The 22,632-nt window shown below is 36.5% G+C and overlaps 1 protein-coding gene across 1 annotated transcript; it reads right to left on the bottom strand.

Annotated features, from left to right (window-relative positions):
• Positions 1–1,966: 1,966 nt before the first annotated feature.
• Positions 1,967–22,371, bottom strand: LOC135634626 (mediator of RNA polymerase II transcription subunit 12-like). The gene is made up of 14 exons (XM_065145071.1): positions 22,251–22,371; positions 22,055–22,157; positions 20,852–21,002; positions 20,659–20,718; positions 20,226–20,331; positions 18,555–18,626; positions 15,071–15,124; positions 14,836–14,943; positions 14,163–14,312; positions 13,709–14,059; positions 11,264–13,593; positions 7,008–9,587; positions 4,086–4,392; positions 1,967–2,704 (listed from the first exon to the last, which is right to left on the bottom strand). Exons 3-14 carry the CDS (start codon positions 20,977–20,979, stop codon positions 2,273–2,275), a joined length of 6,678 nt encoding a protein of 2,225 aa, XP_065001143.1. The 5' UTR covers positions 20,980–21,002; positions 22,055–22,157; positions 22,251–22,371; the 3' UTR covers positions 1,967–2,272.
• Between the last annotated feature and the right edge of the window lie 261 nt (positions 22,372–22,632).

Here is a 22,632-nt window from a genome sequence, read left to right as displayed (position 1 = left end):
ATCAAGAAATCAAATTCCTGTGTTGGCTTTTGAAGCGGTTGACATGTGAGTACTGTAGGTTTATCTTAAGATACATCACCACACTTACGATTTACCACATCATATTGATCAATTAAAGATCGATACATTTTGCGCTCCAAATCTAAACCCAACGCCTTATTTTTGGCCTTCCTTTGCTCTTCAATTGCAACAGCTTCGATCAAATGCCACACTTCTCCCCAAGGGAACAATTTGGCTTTCCCTTTTTGGACTTTTCTTTGCTCTTCAATTGAACTGCTTCAATCAAATGCCAAACTTCTTTCCCAATGAGCAATTTCAGTGAATCAGAATACGACCTCTGCCTGTTCTTCTCCTTAGTAACAGCTGAAGAAACCTCCCAACTGTGCAACATCGCGATGCAGATTGAAAACGACTGTAGCTGAGAATTGTGCATGGAAATCAACTGAATAAAGGCCTTTAGCATCGGCCATGATTTGACAGTGCGAGCATCTTTTTCTTGCTTCCCTGATTGGAAGTACAAAACAAAGACACTTCAGAACAAGTCAACAAAGATCTAAGGTGCCAAATTAAAAGAAATACCTGTAAAAGGTATGATATCAAATAAAAGAAAGCATGTGAGATAAATCTTGTTCTTAAATACAAAGGGAAAGAAAATACAAGGATATTTTGTGAGTCACAGGTTTCTTCTATGTGCAAAAATATAATATGACCTGCTACACAAAGTTTTATTCAAATCACCCAGCATCAGTTCTCCACCAAATTGAAGAACACCATGAACAGAACATGCCAAAAATGAACTTTATACACAAGTATTAAGCTGCCATACCTCTACAAAAGGCAGCATGGCCTTTTGAACTTCCCATTCGGAATGATATATCGAGTCATCAGCATGGGAATGGCCAAATACAACAATTGGGCAGGCCATGTCCCAGCCACTACAATCACAACCTTCACCGGTAGGAGTGATTCGAACCCGATCGAACCAAGATCGAATCGAGGGTATACGTTAGATTATGTGATCTTATTTAATTAGGTAAGATATATTATAAATTTGATTATACTCTTATGATTATCATCTAATAGAAAGAAAATTTAATTATGATAGGATTCCTTAGTTTAATACGAGAGATACTCTTAATTATTTATTCTAGACTCTGCTCTCACCTATAAATAAACAAGATCTCTTAGGAACTCAACGACAATATATAGAAAAGAGATTACAAATATACTCTCATCTCTCCTTAGTCTCTATCTTATTGCTTATAGTAATCTTATGAAGGATAGAAAGAGAGGAGGAGAGTTTAATTCATCCAATAAATCAATGCTATTGCTGCTTTTTTATTGGATTACGAGCGAGTTCTTGCATCAGATAAAGATTTTCTGAATTATATCAAAAGATACATAATTCTTATCTTGATATATTGTTATTTGATTTCAGTTCTTAGCATTGAAAATTTTTCGTATAATAATAGCATAACTATAGTTTTTATTCTTACAATGGGTATCAAAGCCCGTTGTTTTGAAATCAAATACTTTAGATCATAATAACATATTAGATTTATTTTATATTTAGATTTATTTATAAGTACCTTTCGTTTATAAAAAAAAATAATATTTAATTTAGAAGAGGAAAGGGGATTAAGGTTTTTCACCCATTAAAAGACTATTTTTCCCTTTTGAAATCTTTGAATTCCAATTGAGGTTTTTCTTGATAGTTTATCTATCCTTCGAAAATTAAACATTTTTAACTTATGTCCTCAACTATCAAATTTGATCAATTTGACATACTTTAACGATGAGAAGATAAAAGCATCAAAATCAGCAATAGGCATTAGCACAATACAAACTCAGAATGGACAGCTGTACTAACCGTGAATCTTCCAACTATTTTTGCCACAAGCTTACTACACGTACCGCTTAGCTTTTTATCTTTCACAGTGCAGCATTACAAGAAAGGAATGAGAAATGGAGAGCCAGTCTGTTAATTGGATATTTTACTCGCTCCTCTGAGGGAAAAATAATTGTCATATGTATATACAACAACACGTGAACAGCATGGCAGTGAAACTGAGGGTGATGGTGTTGTGTTAGTCTATATTCTGGCCAGTCATATGGCATGACCGACTGGCAATTTCCTAATACAAAACACCCTCAAGTTTATTCTGTGCCCATGCATGCGAACAAGCAAGCGACAAAAAGAGATCGATGGATTGATCGATGTGAAAGCCACTGACATGCCGCCAATGTTCGATTGTCAAATAATTGTACAACTTCAGCTATCCTCGTCAAGGGGGCCGATGTAAGTAAGGTCTGTTCTCCTCACCCTTACAGTACCCTTGAGCCAGCAACAGGCCTTGAGATTGGAATGGTCCCCATTAGTACTACTACCCATATTGCTGCTATTGTTTGAGGCAGAAGCAGAATTCGTGCCATCTTCCAGCAGCGTCCATGGGTCAATTTCCATGTCCATGTCCTGCAAAGCTGAACTCTTGCTCTTGCCAGGAAAATTATAAGTCCAGGCAGGGATACTTCTTTGATGAGTGCCTGGATTGAGATTGCTGGGCTGAAGCAATGTGTGCGCCACTGAGGGTAACACTGGAAGGTGGCAAGGAGCCATAAACGAAAGTGATGGAGAGAGAAATGGCATGGCGGTTTGGATACGCCAACGGATTGATGCAGGCAACTCCATGCGATCCAAGTCATTCTGCAAGATTTAAAGCATGAAACTATAATAAACGACTATACAAGAAAAAGTAATAATCAATAGCGCTATTGGATGAGCCATCAACTTCTGATATGAAGAAAGATAATTATGAGGATGATTGCAGTAACCATTGAAGAATTATATAGGGGAAAAACTTAACATATCTCATAGTACCCAAATTCCTGATAAGAAACAGTAGCAGGGACATGCAACTAAGCAATCCGAATGTTAGTTTCACATGATGCTCATACAACAACGAAGTCATACTATTCCAACCCAACTATATGGGATTGGCTACTCCCTCTACCGTCCCTTATATCACTAATACTAATATTAATTGTGGCCGGCTAGTCACTCTAACTTCCCTTATATGACTAATATTAATATTAATTGTTTCACTTCTTGTAAGTGACATTTATACTATATGTCTCGTTAGCATATATTTGTATCATCGTAAATGGTTCTTTTTCATTTTTATTATCTATCGAAGTTACTCCTAATTGTTCAAGAATAAAAACATTTCTATCTAATTATTCATAAATATTTTATTTCCCTATCTTTCTTACTAAGTTCACACATCCATCACAACATTCTCATCTTAGAAACACTCACATGATGCTTATAACAAAATCAAAATCAAACACAAAAATATTACAGAGAAGAAGTCATAAATTGCCATGTATAAACCTCTGAATGGCTAAAAGATATGCCTTCTCACGACTATGCGCTAAACAAAATCAGTACCAAAGTCATCTGTGTAACTGACTTGCTGCTTGAATCGTTCATACTTCCACGCATGGTAAGAAATCCTTATCCAGATTTTTATAAAGCCAATCCATGGCAAAAATTATGCAAGTTTCTCAGTAAAAGAAAGCACCCACACAAAAAAAATGAGAGAAGAATTTAATTGATTTGATTATAAAATAGAATCTTCAGGAAAATGAAAAGTTAAAATTTCCTGATGTAACGAGAAGGAAGACCACTAGAGGTTGTTACTAAAAATTTATAAATCCAGACCCATGATAACACATAATTCCTTCTTCTACTTATAAGATCCAAGTGTATCATAGGAACTACTAGCAAAGAGTTCCTTTCTTCTGTTTACGTAGTAATTATTGACTATATTTACTTAATTCCTAAAAATATTTACATAATATCTCAATAATTGATGTTCATTAATGCATAATCTGATAACAACTTAAGGATACACACAATATTTAAAAAGACAATAAATGCAAGGATGACAACCACATATTTTTTAAACTAATTTAGGCACTTAAGGGGTGCCTACAACTCATCTGAAAATTTTGCGAACAACTTTCACCTGCTTTACAGAAAAAACAATAGTACTAAAAATAATCAAATGCAGTAGCTAACTAACCTGCAAATTCTCTGCTGCCTCACGATCAAATGCAGAAATATCACGAGCTTTGATGGCTGATTTGGTGACAGACTTGGATTTTAGCCAACTTGCCTTGTAGCTGCTCAGCAAACCATGCAGAACGGCTAACAACCTATCAAACAGACTATCACTGGAATGATCCAACAAGGAAGCTTCAATGGGAGAATCCAACACCCTTTTCAAAGGATCCATATGTATGGTTGAAGGGCATACATCTGCATCCTCATATACCAGACGTTTTCCAAGCAAACGAAGTATGATAGGAGCAAGCATCTGCCTCATGTTCCTACAAAAAATTAAACAAGAATCTCAGGACAAAGAAAACCCATTAAGCTGTGGAAAATAATATTTGCAGAAAGAAGATGAAGAAACTAAGAAGTTGAAAAACAATAATTGCTAAAATAACAGAGGTATATCAACTGATAGACAATCTGTTATAATAAAGTATGTCATGTCCACAAACATTAGACAAATAGCAACACATGTAAAGAAAAGGTGAGTTTACACTGATTGGAAATGAGCAAATCCAATATGAACTCACATTATGTACTGGGAACAATTGACCTTATCTTTGTTAAGAATATTTTATCTCAGTATAACAAAAGAAAAAGAAAAAACAGATTTCCTTCAGTAAAGATGCAATACAAAAAGGCTATCCTCTCCAGCCTCATGTCCAAAATTTAACCAAATTAAGTTGGTCTGGATTAGGATAACTTGTTAGATCAAAAGTAAAATCTCATATATAGAGACATGAATAAGGATATGGACCTGAACCTACGGCTGAAGCTGTAAATTCACCAAGCTATTTAGATGAGCTAAGCTAGTATAGATCCAGACATAGAACAATTACTACTACCACTGAAACTGTGAAATCCCAAATACTTGGGGTCGGTTACATGGATATTTTGTGGTCATTGAACTATGTAAAAGGCAATATCTTCGATTTTTATTTATAGTTTATAGGAAGATCTTATATCTCCCTCTACCTCTCCCCATGTAACCTATACCGATTGTCTCACCTCTACTAACAAAAGAAGTAGACAATATTCCAATTCCAACAAAGTAATGAAAGCAGACATGAATGATGAAAAATATCAAAAATAGAAAAGAACACTTAGTGGTAGAAAATAATCCATGCTTTTGACATGACATAGAAGAATCATAATTCCTTTCAACTAACAACTAAAAAATGCTAAAAAATTCATATCGATCACAAAAGTTTAGATTTAAAATTTGCTTTGCCCATTATATGCAAATATTTTCCCTCTTCTAGCTTGTTTTTATGTTTGCTTTATGCACCAAAGTACGAAATATACTTGTTTATCGAACATAATCAAACATATCCTTCAAAGTATTAAGCCTGAGCATCCTTGTTTACTGCTCAAGAGCTACCTTAGGGAACCAAGCAGTTACTTGTGACAACAAATACACATATAAAATACATTAGTCTTCATTCAGCATAGGGGAAGCACATCAATCCAATCCCTTCATAAAAAGATATAAAGCCTTTAAGATGCTATAAAACAAAATCCAGATGTTATGGAGTCCTTGGCTACAACTTAAATCATCTGAAAATTAGCAATGATATGCCATAGTTTTCCGACCATATCACTAAAAGTTGTAACATGTAACAAGCAGATTTCAATTAATTTGGGGACTCAATGAACTCACCAAATCAAAAGGTTATGCAATACAATTTGTAGCTTCACATGCTGGAGCAATTTAATACAAATTCAAGGAGCTTATAGAAGTCTAAAGGCAATTAGAAGCTCTGAGGCACACAGTGAACAGTCCAGATGTGTAAAACTAGGAAGCCTTATGAGGCTTCCTAGTGCAGAGTACAAGCATGTGATAGGTGAGTGAGTGCCTCTGGTGCCACTGGTAGAGCCTTCTTGCAGAGCCAAGTGGCTTGGGACCCTTTTATGCAACCTACAGCACATTCAAGGCTTCGTAAGTTCACCTCCAGCCCAATCACACTCTCCACTGATTAGACGTAAGTGTGAGGACTCAGGACCAACCCAAAGATCCTTATGTATGAAGACTAGAAATATTATGTGATCACAGTTACCTCATGTTCTAAATGCACAAATCTCAGTTCAGAGAAGTATGACAAGCAATTTCAAGAAAGAAATTGATATTTGATCTATATTACTTTCAGTTGGAAACCATGACCACATTAAAACAGAATTTGGCCATGTACAAGGATAGGTATTGTGTAGCCCTTTTTAAAATATGTAGATATTTAATAACCAGGTAACGTATATCTAGGAGTCAGTAATTACAAGTAAAAAGTTCTCAATCATATGCATTCTTTTCCAACCCTTCACCACCTTAGTCATGCAGGAACCAAGGATTGAAATCTCCATCGGTGACCACCATCCCATACATGGACCAACCTGAACCAAGTGGTTCAGTCCAGTATATAATATATATTTTTTCTCTAGGGTTACTGACCAGGGACGTCCAATTTCTCATGCTCGCAACAAGGCCCGTGCAACACACCGCCCACCTGCTGATACACCTCTGCCTCCTCTTCCTTGTCTTTTTCCTTCTAACATCTTCCTCCACCACCTCCTCTTCCTCCACTCTCTGTCCTCTTCTCCTGTTCTTCCTTCCTCCAGAGGTTCCTGTTCTTCCATCCTCTTCCTCCTCCTTCTTCCTCCTTTTGCTTCACCACCTCTTCTTCTTCTAACACTAAGGATATATTATACTATTGCAATTGCTGAAGTTGCCATAGTGTATTAAACACCACCTATCACATGGTGAGCATAGACAAAATGGAACTGCTAAAACTAACAGCTAAATAATAAATACAAAAGGAGAAATTATGTTAATGAAATCAGTCAACAAACTTGTTACTAAATAATAATGAAAAAAGATACTTTAGATGTTTACAATTACCTATCCTCGTAAATAATAGGAAGCAATCTCAGTAGGAATTGCAGACGTAGGGACAATGAAATCTTCAGAGCAGCAGCAGATGGTGGGACAGAATCAATTGGTCGCCTACCAAGGACAGGGCTTCCACCTCGGATACCTTTACGACTGTTTCCTTTGTTTGAAGAAGCCTCAGAATTCAGGCTAGATTTAAAACCATTGGGTGTTACTGTATTAATTTGTTGATCAATAGCTCCCATCTGTTTGATTAGCTCATTGGCAAATAAATTGCGTAACTCACTCGAACTGCGGTCTATGCATGGCAATATTAGTTCTGCAAGAGCTTTCTCAGTTATATGCTGCTGACTTGGACTGAAACCTTCGGCATCCATATTATGGATCACTTTGGAAAACATCTTAACATCAATGCTCTCCTCAACAACCTCCCCTTCTTCAACAGAAATGGCTTCAAACTTTCTCTTATCCCCTCTATTAGTTGTTGCATCAGATAAAGAACTTGACCAGCCCCATGGTTTCCAAAAACGTGCTTTAATTGGGAAGCCTTTCCTCTGAGCAACAAATATAAGTTGTTGCCTTATCGATTTGCGTCCCAGAAGAACATCTGGACCAGCTAAAATCCACTTTGTATCCATTACCAGTGACTCTTGAAGTAATTTTCCAAGCAGGTGGACAACCTCCGAATAAAGAGGAGCAGCTTCAGGCCTGACAATTATCCGTGACAGAATAATTTCAGTAAATTTCTTTTCACTTTCAGAAAGTACAAAATTGTCAGCACTAGGAGATAAGGATCGAATTGCCTCAGCAAAGGACATGTTGTGAGTTTCAAATTTCTCTATAAGAGCTTGCTCATTCAGAAGTAGCCTCAACTCTACCCACTGCCAGTGAAACTTAGCAGGTTGCAGAGTATCTAAAACATGCACGAGCTGATCCAAAAGCTTTCCCTCAACTTCAGAATATGATCTAGGTTCAGCAGGCCCAGCAACCCATGTTCCATCTTCACGCATAACTGAAAATGCTGGCATTTTGCAATCGATTAGCGTATTCAGAAACAGCCGCGCACGAAGTGGAACAAATGCCATCATTTTCAAATGTTTATCTGGACTATGCGATTCAAGCATTGCAGCAAACTCAGAATCGCCAGAATCAGTAGCCAGTATATCATAAAATCCATGAGTGTTTCGAAAAAATAGATCTCGAAATGGCTTGTGCCTGATTGCATCACCAATGGCCACTAAAAAACTTCGGTATAGTTGGAAATCTTCATGGTTCGCAATATTGCTATTGAAGATATATGGCCTCCATATTACCATTGCAAAAATGGAATATGCAGGAGAGAAAACTACACTGAGTGAAAGTACTCGCTGCAATCTTGAAAGAGCTACAATATATGATTCACCAAGCATCTCTGCGACAAGCCCATCAAAAACAGTTCTGCAGTTTCCAACCAGAAGCCGAAACCAATGTACATATACATCAATGCAGTGGTCCAACTTCATCGTGCCAATAGAACGGGAGATGCCATTTGAACTGGATCTTGCGCTTTGTATAAACTGCAGAACATCCAAGCCTTCTTTTAATCTAAAGGCTGTTATCATCCTATCTAGGCTACTAACTCCATGAACAATAGCACCAATAACTAGTGCAGATACAGCTGCTGCAGCTTTCACAGTTCTTCCGACAATGAGTTTTGTAGAACTGTTCAGAAGATCATTTGAATGATCTTGATATATATCATGTATTTCAGAAGACAATTGAAATTGATTTCGGTGGGCCTTTCCAGGAGCAAAAGCTGCAGAAATAACTGAAGAAGCTTCAGCAGCTAATGCTATCTCAAATACACGGCTCAGACGGTTGCCAAGGGCTTCTTTTAGCAGGCAGAGGGAAAATATATGAATCTGTAAGATGTGCCTAAAACAATTTAGTGAATTTAATGAGGATGAAAAGCTTTGGTAATTACTGCTTGCTGTGGAATCTGGCAGTTTGGCAATAGCTAGTCCTATGCTACCAACAATGGCAGACACAGCAGAAGCCACTACACAGGGATCTCCATCTGGAGTTGCACCACCATTTTGTCTGATACAATCCACAAGGCCCAAAACGATATCATGAGCTATTTGGTAACTATCATCCCATTTTTCAAGGGAGTGGTTTCTGGGAGTAGCAACCGCAGACAATTTTCTTTCCTTTCCATAAAAGTAGTGGACAGCACCCTCAACATGTCGCTGCACTAACTCTTTCATGTTTGTACCAGTTCTAGACATCCTAGCATTAATTTTCTGACGAATATGTTCATCAGTTTCTGTGATACCTGCTGGGACACCCGAAAAATACATAAATTCATCATCCACAGACCGTCCAGTTTCCAGTTCTGCGAGAAGCCTTTGATCACATGTAGCTCGAAACTTTTTTTCCCACCTCAACACATTTGTCACATTTTTATATTTCTTCAATAAATACCGTGCATAAGCAAAAGTAACAGCACCAGAAGGTCTTCCATTTGATGTCATCATCATCAAACTTCGATGAACTAAAGCAGTCAAGACTTCAGGTAAGACATCTGCAGCTCGAAGCACAGTCTCATACCTGAACAAGGTAAAATATTCAAAGTAAACTGAAATCAGTCACAATGTAAGTCCCAACATATCACACTGGTTTCGATTTACAAGATAATGATATACCACAAAAACAACATAACCAACCAAGTAGAACAACTTATAGAAGATGATATTATGAAAAAAAAATACTCCATGAATCGAATTATGAGAACTTCAAGGAAATTTAGCTTTAACTTAAAGATTATAATATGACTTCAACTCTTATAAGTTAATACATACCAAGCAATACAAACCCATTGACAAATTAGATCCTAAAATTCAAAACATGCAGCAAGTCTCAGATGCAGAAATTCCATCCATCAATAGAATCAAACTGATAAATTCATAAACATGTGAAACCAATCGAGATCCCAACATGGGTTGCATAAGGAGAAAACAAAATTTCCTTAATATCATGACAAGACAATTTCACAACATTGTTCCACATTTGAATCAGTTGGACCACACTCCACAATTGATACTGCCAAATACCAAGGCCAAGCATGATTACCAATTTGAAATCCCTAGGAAGCATCAAGTTCTGCCCATCAACCACCAGCACCACCTTAACCAGCAACTAAGCACCCTTTTTCCCCATCTCACCAATGAATGCCTCTCAAGGAATTGACTTTGATAAACAGATAATAATCTTACAACACATTTTTTATATTGTGCAGCAAAGTATATCTTAAACAGTAAGTAAAACAAGGAGTAAATCTAGCATGATATGAATGATAGGAGGGTGGATAAAGATATGAGAACCCACAAGTTGACGATGGGCAAATATTAAAGCACTTCAAGGTCATTAGCCAACAGTCTTATTATAATACAGTACCCTAAACAAGGTTAAAAAACTTCATTCCATTTTCATGAAATATTGTACCTACAACGAACTTAAAGTACAAAATTGCTTGTTAATCTATACTCCTAATTGGAAAGAGAGTTGTGGCACCTTATTCTTTTGAAAAAAATAAAAAAATTAACATAAAAAAACAAATTGCTTTTTTTAATGCACCACATTGATAATGAATTTAGCACATCCAAAGGATTAAAAGAAGCCCAGAATGGAGTTTAGCTTTTCCAGTCAACAGGATACAACTTAGCACCATCCAACCTACATTCAAAAGCTAGTAAACAAACTTATATCTCGAACTTGTAAATATGCATCAATATCTTATATTTAAATCTAGTCTACTTAAAAGTAAATACTCTCATTCGCCATACACATTTTTCTCATATACCCTGATTGTCTTACCTTTGTGAGTGTTTCCTTAAGAATTAAATCAGAAAAAAAAACATATGAAAGAGGCTGTATTCGGAGCATTTATCTTGGAAAGAGACAGAGTGAACACAAAACATGCAAAATTATAATACAAATTGAAAATAGAGGGTCTCTTATAAGTCAGATTGAAAGGAAAAGCACCAGCAATGAGAAAAAGTCATCAATAGATCTTAGTCATCAATAAACTAGATCTGATAAGATCCAACTGACAAGAACCAGATAAGCCAGGCTAATACATTTGTAAAAAATAAAGGCAATAACAGAAAAAGAATAACGAACAGAAGTCAACAATATATTTCTCCTGATCAGGATATTCCACCAAGGGCATATTGGTATTGAAAAAATATTCAGGCAACAGTAAAATAACTAACAAACCCAAGTACCTTTGAAGGGAAGACAAGAGAAATGCTTCGCCCACCTGGCATACTTGGTCTCTGTTTTTAGGCAACATGGGATTCCTTACACCCTGCACAAGAGTCCTTGAGCCACAAAGTACTTTCGGTAACAACCATATCAGGAACTTTACTGCAGACAGTAAGTCACCAGAAATATCCAAAATATAAAGAATGGATAAGAGTTCATCTTCACCTATCCTCCATCTTACAGTGTTTCTATCATCGGGCACAGGAGCAGAATAAACATCAGTAAAATTGCTTGCTTTGGAAGGCGTTCTTTCATTTCCTCCAACAAGTTGCCTAATGGATTTGAGCAACCAAATTGAGATTGATCTCCTCTCAAGCAATCTTAGCTGTTTCAAGGCCTTACCAATATCACTTCGGCGTCCTGATATCATATGGTTGACATCTTTTGGAACCTCACCTTCAGTGACAGATCTGTGGTGGGGACAGCTCACTTTGTTGTCACATACATGGCTAGTAGATGCCCCCAGGCTACTGTCAATCCTTGTAGCTGCTAGCTGTGCTAAAGATTGTGTTTTACGCCCAATCTTTTGCCTACCCCTTGAGGTTTGTTTAGTTAACTTAGATGGTAGTTCAACCTTCAAGGACTCCTGGAACTTAGGTCCCTTCTTTGCCCACCAATTGTCTTCATCATCTGAATGATTAAAAGAAAACCCTTGTAGGGCAGAGCTCCTATCATCAATTAGCTTTTTCCTCTTTCCTTTTCTAAATTCCTCGCAGCCAGATGTCCCTTCTGTCAAATCAACTTTGCTCTCTAAAGAGTCTAATGTGCTTTTTAAAATGCCTTGGGATTCATCTGCAGAAGTTTCTATTGGCATGGAAAACGGGTGAGGAAAATGCAGAAAACATGAAAGTAAAGCCTTCATTTCTGTTACTTGGCCCTTCACCTTCCCATGATTGTCATCTCCTAAAGAAGATGAGTGATCTGTATCTTTTTGCAAAGAAAAGATTGAACAAATATCACCTCTAGAATTTAAATGATTGGATTTACTGCTCAAGAATCCACGAAGCAATAGTTGACGCTCACTTGAGTAAGCATGAACAATTTCATGTAACAAGGGGACTTCTGCAATTCTTGCTTCTTCTAAAAGATCAAACAAACAGGATCCAGGCAGCTGCTGCAGAATTCTTCGGTGCCTTCTTTGCCTCTGTAGATCTAACGAGTTTTCATTCTTATCCATAATTCCACTAACAATAAGCTGTCTTACATAAGCCGGTGGATAAAATATGCCGTTACTAATTAGTTCCAAAAGGAAAATTTCAACACCCCTGAAACTTCCCGCTTTCCCTATCTCATGCTGGTCTAGCCAACACACAATAACATCATGCAGCAGACCAGGACTCCAAAAGATGTCTCTTCTGCTCTTCCTATAATATATACTACTTAAATTATTTCTAAGAACAAATGCATTTTCCACCGCTGTTCCATCCAACAAACTATCATTATCAGAGGTAGTTTTTCCGTTTGTACCAAGCGCCATAACATTTCCATCCCTAGACTGTGCAAAGTTATATAAATCTTCCATCTTAAGCTTTAGAAGCAATACTGCAAAATATATTTGTGAAAAATCATTCCTTCCAGTCAATTTCAGGTTATGAGGCATGGAAGTACGGAAATCCCGATAATTACATGTGGCCCACTCGCAGAGAAAAAATATAGAGCAAATAACAGATGAACCAATGGTCCCAATCCACTTCAACGAAGATCTCAAACAAGGACTGACTTCTTCTATCCACCTTTCTTCGACAGCCACATCAGACAAGTATTCAAAAAGAGAATTATAAGCAAGTATTACATCTCCTGTCATTAGGGCTTTATCCAAGGCCTGTAGAACCTCAGCAGCACCATGAGCTTGAAGGATAGGGTTCACATTTTTTGACAGATTAGAAGCACATTCCTGAATAGAGGAAGTGACATACCCACACGACAAGTAACGAAGATAAGCATCTTCTGTATCAAACTGCACATTATCGGCAGAGTCATGTAACTTCAGGAATGCATTTCTGCAGCGTAGATCAGGAACAACACAGGATGGCAGAGGGAAGCAATCCAAGGCAACAAATGTATCAGGTACAACAATTACCAAGTATCGCACGATCTCAACCATAGCATCCACAAGGAATGACTTTTGTGAAGTGTCCACTGAACTTGAACAACTGGAAGATAGATCATGTATTCTTCGAACAAAGAGTTCCACAAACATACGTATGTATGTCTGTGAGAGTGCAATGCTCTCAATCACATCAAACAGAACAGGAAATAGCAACTCTAAGACCTCTGGTGATTCCTTCTCCTGAATGGAATAGATTAGACAAGCATTAAATACTACAAGGATCCATCAGAAGCATTTGAACTTCTACAAGATCTATTATAGTTCCAGTTTTCAGCCCAAACAAGAGTTGAATTACCTGAATTTGATTGTAGACTAACTCAATAATAGGAGAGGGAAGAAGCAAGCCTTCTGCAAGATGCCACTGTACAAGGCGGAGCATATACCACCACTTGAAGTGCAGTGAAGGCTCCTCGGCATCAGGAGAAGAGAATGATTCATTTTTCTGTGGAGCACGATAAGACATGGCCATAGTATTTTGTGATGACTGATTTCTAACAGGTGTAGGCACATTAGAACCATCTTTTGGGAAAATTTCATCCAAGAGTTGCTGTAGGTACTCGACAACATCTTTAGACCACAGGTCAGATCGAGCAAACTGTGCTTTATCTGGAGCCCCTGATGAAACACTGGAAGAGGCCAGTCGAACCTATAAAGACCAAGAACTAAATAAATGGATACATGCATATTTCAGTTGAAAAATAGAATTGCTGCAAAGCAACCCATATATATGATTTAACATAGTTTTCAACCTGGTTAAGATAGGTAACTTTTATAAACCATGTCGCCCTCAATAATGGAACATTATAACGAATAAGAACTTCGAAAAGAGCTTTCCGCCTATAACCATGTGGAACATGTTCAGCTAATGAGTGCAATCGTTTATGCTGTAGTGATAAAGCCTGCTCAGAAAACATGGGAAGTCAGCATGTTCACAACTCATAAATGTCTATAATGCAGAGCAAGTAGATGATCAACAGTATTGGAAAATTGCAAAATGAGATGTAATTAGTAACCAGAATAAGAGTAAGCACAAAATGGCAACTCCAAAAGATGCCAACGCTTGAAAAATAGATGGAAAAGAAAAACAAAAATATCATATGCTTAGCATAAGGTATATTTAAAAAAAGAATGAACTGGGAAAACAGACTCAATTTAACAAAAGAACTTGTTTCGTTGCCAAAGTGCAAGAAAACAGAAGAATTAATTATCAGTTGTTGCTAAAACTACAAGGAAGATCTATGTAGAGATGTCTACAAATATGTCATCAGAACAAACGACCTAAATTAGACTTTCTGATACCAAAATCTAAAACCATGATGAAATAATAAGTTACAAGAAATAATTTAAAAGAAAAGGCCCAAGTTTCAACAAAATCTATATTGTAATAATGAAAATAGGGTCTCAGCAAAAATGATCATAAACCTCAATCCACTTCCTGCGGCTGTCCTCATTAGATGCCCTTTGCTCAGGAAAGGCACAAGCTTTTGTTACTAATGGCCCGGAAAGAGGCACTCCATAAACCTGTCCAGCCTGTTGTAAGATTAGAAAATAAAGAATCACTTTAACAGTGTAATGCAGAATACAGATTATACTCCAAGTTACATAAATATAACTATAGACTTTATACTGTATCATGTGACAAAATATAAGTAATTACCTTACGCTTTAGAGCACGAGATTCATTGATAGCCCTCAGTCGCTTCCGTAATGCCTGCAAAGCAAGAGCAATAGACATGCTAGTTTAAGGTGTATCTTTGACCAAGCACAGGTCACTATTAGCATATATAACTACTGAGATAACAGACATATTTAAAGCACCCGTCGGGTCAACGTAAGGCAGAAATCTCCACTAAAAACATGATTTTATGTTTCTGACACCATGATCCAAGTCAGACCATAGGTCCCATTGAAATGAGGAACCACAGTCAAAACTTGCCATATTTATCATAAGTTCATAACATTGCAAAAAATAAAATTTACTTTTCTTTTCTGATTTAGAATCCTTCTTGAAACTGCACTATATAGAGGTTACTCTAACAAATATTATAAAGTAGGTAAACTTTACAAAAATTTAACAGAAGACTGTTTCCCACTTCATCCTTTTTTTAAGTCACTACAACCACATAACTCTATTTTCTATCTTCTGTAAACTTTGCAGCTAGCAATCTTGCACAATTACTAGGAAGTGATCATTGGAAAGACGACCTGTCAATTTCAAAGCCAGAAGATGGAAAAAAAATAGAAGGTTGCCATATGAGCACCAAAAATTTTTTTGCTATACAAGTCTCTCAATCATTTATTGATCTTATTTCTCAATTTGTTTTTTACATAAATGGTTCCAAGCCCTTCTTTGAGTATTAGTCATGTCTTTGTGGATTACGAATAAGATTCTTTTACATTTTTTAGAAGTCTATAGCATTAAAAACACTCTGAAGTCTGATCATTCTAAAAACATCTAAGTCCCTTAAAATGTGCTGAGGGTATATTTTGTATGTTCTCTTATCACATTAATTACATTTTACAAGATATCAGTTTATGTTACTTTTCTGAAAAGTCACTCAATATTTATCACCTAATTTATATTTCCTTTTGCTAGTGGTCCCCTAAAATTTTTTTGTTATTTGCATATATGTCACGCAAGATACCTTTGAGGTATTCAGACAAAAAAACACAAAAAGCAAACTTGGCATCACAGCAAAGTTGCTCTTTTGTGTGAACCATGATCAAGTCATAGAAACTGCCTTTACTTGTAAGAAAATGTTTATACTAATCCTTCCAAAATCACTGTGCGGCCTTCACTAGTTCATCAGACAACATGACTGTCTTTGCATATTATGTGATATTATGACCCTCAACTTTTGCATATTAGTTCTTCAAAAATATACAATGTGGGTCTTAAGAGCGACCATATTCTTCTTTCGGTATTTTTATATATTAGACCCTTAATATCTTTATTTACAAATAAGTTCCTCATCTTGTTTATACACACTTCTATGAAATTGCCAACATATTTTTTATCAGTGTACAAGTCCTTTAATGCTAACTACTTACATAGTAACAGATCATAGGTTCTTCCCCAATATTTGGTAATATATATTCCATTAAAAATTAAGAAAAACATCTTTTTACTACAGTAAAGTTCATTGTTTCTGAATACCCTGAAAAAGTAATAAAAATATGAATACACAAAAAAAAAAAGTGTTTTCAACAGTTGGTATGTCCTCCTCGTTATTTTAATTATAGATAAGTTTAAGCACAATATTCCTTAAATTATGTACCTCATTGATAACCAAGGTCTGCCGTACCGGATCATACCACCCGGTATGGACGGTACGTACCGGTCCGTACTGTAGCAATAGCACTGCTACAGTGCTCGATACACTTGGGTGTACCGAGCGGTATACCGTACCATACCGGTACCGAGCCCGGGTCGAAACGTCGGTACGGTACGATACGGCAGACCTTACTGATAACACAATTATGACAGTAGCATTAACCATGAAACCCAATTTCAAATTTTCCAGTGGTCTCATTAAATTCCATAAAAAAATTGTCCATGCAACACCAAATATATATCCCCAGTATCTCTTTTATTTCGATATTAGTATTTCTGCATGCACATGCCCTCTAGTATATATTTGTGCCAAACATACATATACACAAGTCTAGGTTTGTGATATATAGATGAAACTTGTATGAACATGCATACGTTTAGGTATAGATGTGCATAAGAGAAAGAAGAATAGTTGCTATATCTAGCACACAAGTTGCTGCACATCCACTAATATAACACATTTTCTAGTGAGTCACTAATATCAGCAACTCGTGACTTATATGCATACATTATCAATGTTCCCAAAATATTAAGTATGTATTCTTGAATGGAAGTAGTAATCTTGGACATACAGAACTGCTACATGTACAACTCTAATATAAATACACAAATAGCACCACAGTTGGACATTTCCAAATCCAAAAGTTTTTCACCTTGCTACTTCCGTATATCCACAAACACACAAGTGAGAGAAAAAATTCTGAATCTGTCATGGCCAGTTAGAATCAAGCTGAAGAAATTACACAAGCTTCAAAAGCCTTCCAATTATCAGCCCTCACCCTTAATGATAAAATATGTGGGTCAGCAAGGCACATCTGCTACATAACCTCAGAGCCACCAGAGACCTCCTTGAAGACATTGGTGACCAAAAAATCTAACCATTGACTTTTTTTCATTGACCTCTCTTCTATAAACTCCATTCAACTTCCAAGGCACCAAATAACTACCAGAAGATATTAGAAACCGAGAAACAATGCATCCTTTTTCTTTCCTCTCCTCCATAACCTCTATTTTGTAACCTCAAAGCAACCAAAGACCTACTGGAAGACACTGACTTGGTAGTCTAAGAATCTAAGCCTTTATTTTCTTTCCTCCCCTATCTTTTTTTTTAACACCTCTTCCTATTTTGTACATCTAGCCAGTGACACGCATAGCATAACATGTGCAGACAGTGCACACTATCTCAGAGGGCAGCAATTTAATTCTTTTCTAAAAAACCATGTACAAGTGAACCAACACTGAAATTAATCCAAGCCAGAACAGCATATACAATATCTCTTCATAACTTTCAAATATTTTAATTGGTCCAAAAGTAGTGATCTAAGGCTACATAGTCAAGTTATGAGAAAAAGTTTCTTGGTATTTTGGACCCAGAAATAAAGTGGCCTGTACAACCCTTCAACTGCCCTTCAACCCTTAAAATTAGGACATAACATCATATATTCTTTGAGCTATAGTTATTAAGGATGGTATCGGAAGTTAATTCATCAAAGGGTTGGAGTTAGGAAGAATATCTGACTAAATTCTGATTGTTCTATCAAGTTTTTGATGAAGTGGTTGTATATATCATCCTCAGACAAGTCCACCTAAAGGAATATAAACTCATACGAAATTTCAAGAGGCAGGAATCCAAAGATGAGTTATCTATAGATATGCTACTTTTTCTTTCCAAAATAGATGTGTTACTTCAATGGAAATGAGCCAAGAATGATTTTTGCTAAGGCTACTGATCTACAAGCCTGGTATCAGTCATCATAACAATAACAAGCATCATAAGTCAAAACTATATCAAATAATTAAATCTGACCTCTTTGTACTTCACAATGTACTCGGGTTTTGAGAAACTTGAACCTTGACACAAAGCAATTTCACGGGCTTCCTGAAACAATAGAAGATACAAAATGTTAGCCTGAGAAATAGTTAGAGTGATGTATTATGAATAAGGATTAAAAAATCAATAGAAGCAGGAAATTTTTTGTCAAAGTAAATCCAAAATCTAAAACGATAATGACATAGAAAATGAATTTATATCTTAAATATGAATTGAAGGGCAAAAACACTAATTAAAACAGAGAAAATTTTTTGAAATAATATCTCCTAGTTTAATTATTTCTTAGCACTGCTTATTTAAATGAAAAAATCTGGCTAAAGATCTCTCTATTTGTGCACCAAGGTAAACCTAATATTTCTGTCGAAACAAATCACGTATATTGTACATTTACATGCCACTCTCTATGCCATTTCATGAATATTATAGAATAAGATTGGAAAGGATCTCTTATATACAAGAATACTAATAGAAATCAGAAAAGATAACAAACAGATTGTTGGTCAAAACTAGCCATGTAGGTATCTATAATAAAGGAATGCAAAGTCAAATGAACACCATGTTTGAGCCAGCCTTATTGCTGGTTTGTTTTGGCTTGTTCCACTTTGTTTAATCACATAAATGCAAAAACTAATCATACACTGATCTCATGGTAGCAAGGCTATTTATGCTAGAGTCTAGAAAGGCACATTCTAGCTAGTAGCTACCTTCTCCCCGTCAGTAATTAGTCCGGAACAAGGATTTATTTTCCAAGTCAAAATAGTAACAACACACTGGTACAGTATGACAGCAGGTCCATGAAAACTACTACATGCTCTGTGCCTTTACAGGTGTCTTCATGCATCACTGGTACGTGAATGATCATCTAGCACAATATATGGCTGGTGGCACATCCAACATGTGCTTCTTAGTCCTAGATCCACACTTTTGAGAGAAATATAAAATTTCCATGTAACAAAATAAAGCACTTTTAATGATTTGGTCAAAAGATCCACTGGGTGTAAAAGTAGGAAACATAAAAACTATGCTGTCTAATTTGCTTTCTTTTAATTGAAAGGCATATTTTTACCAACAAAGTAAGACTACATAGCAGTGTATATACCACAACCCTAGAAGATAAAGCATGTAAGATCTGTTCAAATTAAAATTCTGCCAGAAAAGGTACCAAATACCTCTGAAACAATTTCATCCTCACATAATCAGAAATCTATAAACGGTTTTATGGTCATACTTAGAAATTTCAAAACCTAATTGGCCAATGCGTATATCTCAAATTCAGATTAAACCATATGAAACAGACAGAATAAAAAGCATCCAAGGATATCTCTTTTGTCTAATACTAGCTTTTGTATTCAAACAACAGACAGGTCTACCTTGCTTTTGAAATAACAAAGAAAAGGGTCACCCCTCTACGGATTCATTTCATGAACAAATTAGAGCAAAACAAGTATATAAAAGGAAAAACCAGACAACCTTTCCCACACCATTTCTCAATCACCTTATAGTTCACATCAAACAGCATAAAGGTCCCAAAAATAATTGAATTGGTTCAGTACATTTATGGTTCAACACTGAGCAAACAACTTTCTCTGTGATAGTTCTAAAAAAAATAATATTGGAGCAAAATGTAAGGTGACAAAGAAAACACACCTCGATTCCTTCAATAGTCTCCTTATATCCAGTCTGTAGATATTCTCTAGTTAGTGTCTCTTCAGGACAGTTTGGGGTCTGAGGGTAGAAGTCAGGGGGCCCAAGTCTAGAAAATGTAAGATAGTATAAGGATATGACAGCAGCAATACCTTATAAGATATCAAGACATCAGGGATAATAGTAACACGCAGAGTTGCCTAGAAAAAATTAGCTTTCTTTCAGTGTGTAGCAGCTAAGCAGCCAAATAATAGTGAGACTTTGTACAAAGCTAACATGAAGGATAAGGATAGAGGACAAATCAAGCAAATGTGCAAAAATAAATTACTTTTTTTATTCTATTTCAAACCATATGATAAAATATAACTTAAATCAAGCATTATACTACCACAACATGCAAATAATTTTGACTTGAGTTGAAAAGTACAATGTTTACCTGCAATTAAGAGGTTCTTTATCACACTTTATCTTGTAAGGTGCTAGCTGGGACTGCCTCCTGAAAAATCAAAATTGAAGAAATGCTAAAACTAGCATAAATAAAACCTATAGGTAACAAGTAAAACAGAGTAGGTTTTCTTTTTCCATGGAAAACAAAGCACCTAACAGGGAACACAATAGACAGCAATCACCTCAGATTCAAAGAAAAGTTGGGTGCTGAAAAAGATGACTCAACCCTGGCGCTGTCTCTTGAAGATGCCCCATTAACAGCATTGTTACTGACTCCATTACCACAGCTAACAGCAGAATGTCGCTGCATTTGTCTTAACAATTCCCAGCATCCTGCATTCAATATCACTGCCGATATGAAAGATGCATACCACAACCCAGTTTAGACTGCTTTCTTAGCCAATATAAATCCATAAAAAACAAGTTGGATGCTGTTATATTGTACCAAAACAGATTCTGAATTGTGTTACATTATCTTAGACTGGCACTCCATTGACTAGGATAACATTTAGTGAATCCATACTCCCAATTTTACAGTGTCCTCAGTCAATGTCAACTAGGGTACTAGTAGACTCTCTCCAAAATAATTGAGAAGAAATTCACTTTCAAGATGCTTCTTGTCAGTTTTTGTCAATGAAATCACAGCAGGGCACACTCTGCTTATGCTGGATTTATAACAGATCACAGCTTGACCACTTCACCTTTCTTCCATTCCAAGTAAAGAAGTATGACCAATGATGAGCAAACTACAGAAGTAAAAAATCACCACAGTGAAGGAAGCCACCAATCTCTATATAACTACCATCAAAAGTATCCAAGCTACCAAATACAACCACAGTCGTTAAATGTGGCAACGAAGAGAACTTCTCCTTATGAAAAAGGTGAAGTTCTCTGCAGATCAGACCAATATAAGTCAATCAACTGTTCATTTGATATATGCAGTAGTCACATATCCAAAAGTTTTCTAGTGGAGTTCCATCTTCAGCTGAAATGTAAGCTCCTGATCATCGGAATAACACTTAGAACTACCCTACTCTTCGAGCGAAAAAAATATATAAGAATATTGATCACCTCCGTCCAAGTTCAACAAAGGAAACGGAGCTAACTTCACTATGAGGAAAAAGAAAAACAGGACCCAAAAAAAACAAGCCAAAAAAATCTTAGAAAAATCAAGAATCAAAAGAACAACTGCCCAATCCACCCAAAAAAGAAGCAAAAATTATCGACCATTTCATCAAAACCACACTGATTCATCCAAATGCGGATACCAGATCCGCAATTCCCCTCCAGAACCGCCGAAATTAAAGCCCGAAAAGGGTTTAAGTCCTCCACAGCCTTCCCTGAAAAAAAAACCACAAGAATAAAGGAAAGCAAGAAAAGCTCACCCGATCCAGAACCACGGAGCTACGGTTCCAAGGCGCCCTCTCTTCAAAGTTCAAAGCACCCCAAATTCCAAAGCTAGGGTTTCGTCCGCGAATCTCCGAAACCCTAGAAAAGCGGCAAACCAACAATTACAAAGAAACCCTAAGAATTAGAAGAAGCATACGGCGAAAGCTAGGTCGGGAGCGCGAGGGGACGAACCTGGAGTAGGAAACAGCGGAAGAGATGATGGAGAGAGAGGAGGAGCCTGAGCCTTTGACTCTTTTTCTCGCTGCTGATGATCACGAAGTGGCATTAGAGAGAGAGAGAGAGAGAGAGGATCTATTAATATGCGTGTGGGTATCTGTCACTATTCTTATTATATTATTATGGGGCCCAATAATTAGTGTGGGTGTGTGGGTGTGTCATCGTGTAACATGTTGTTGGGACCGTTGGAGTTCCCCTGGCGAGTTGACGAAGAGAATGGAAGGAATCTGGGATTTAATTGACAAATAATTAACTAAAAATACATTTAATTTATTTAGGGTAAATAATTATGATAACCTTTTAGAATTATCTACTTAAATACCCAAAACCATTGAAC

The sequence above is a fragment of the Musa acuminata genome, chromosome BXJ3-4 (assembly GCF_036884655.1).
Source record: "Musa acuminata AAA Group cultivar baxijiao chromosome BXJ3-4, Cavendish_Baxijiao_AAA, whole genome shotgun sequence".
NCBI classification, from domain to species: Eukaryota; Viridiplantae; Streptophyta; class Magnoliopsida; order Zingiberales; family Musaceae; genus Musa; species Musa acuminata.
This window is presented reverse-complemented; position numbering and strand designations above follow the sequence as displayed.

What these genes read in the sequence shown, in the direction of transcription:
- LOC135634626 (XM_065145071.1), bottom strand. Translation starts at nt 20,979, where the DNA reads ATGCAGCGACATTCTGCTGTTAGCTGTGGTAATGGAGTCAGTAACAAT. An exon ending in AGACTATTGAAGGAATCGAG is followed by an intron (nt 18,627 to 20,225) that starts GTGTGTTTTCTT and finishes CTATTGTTTCAG; the next exon opens with GAAGCCCGTGAAATTGCTTT. An exon ending in CTCGTGCTCTAAAGCGTAAG is followed by an intron (nt 14,944 to 15,070) that starts GTAATTACTTAT and finishes ATCTTACAACAG; the next exon opens with GCTGGACAGGTTTATGGAGT.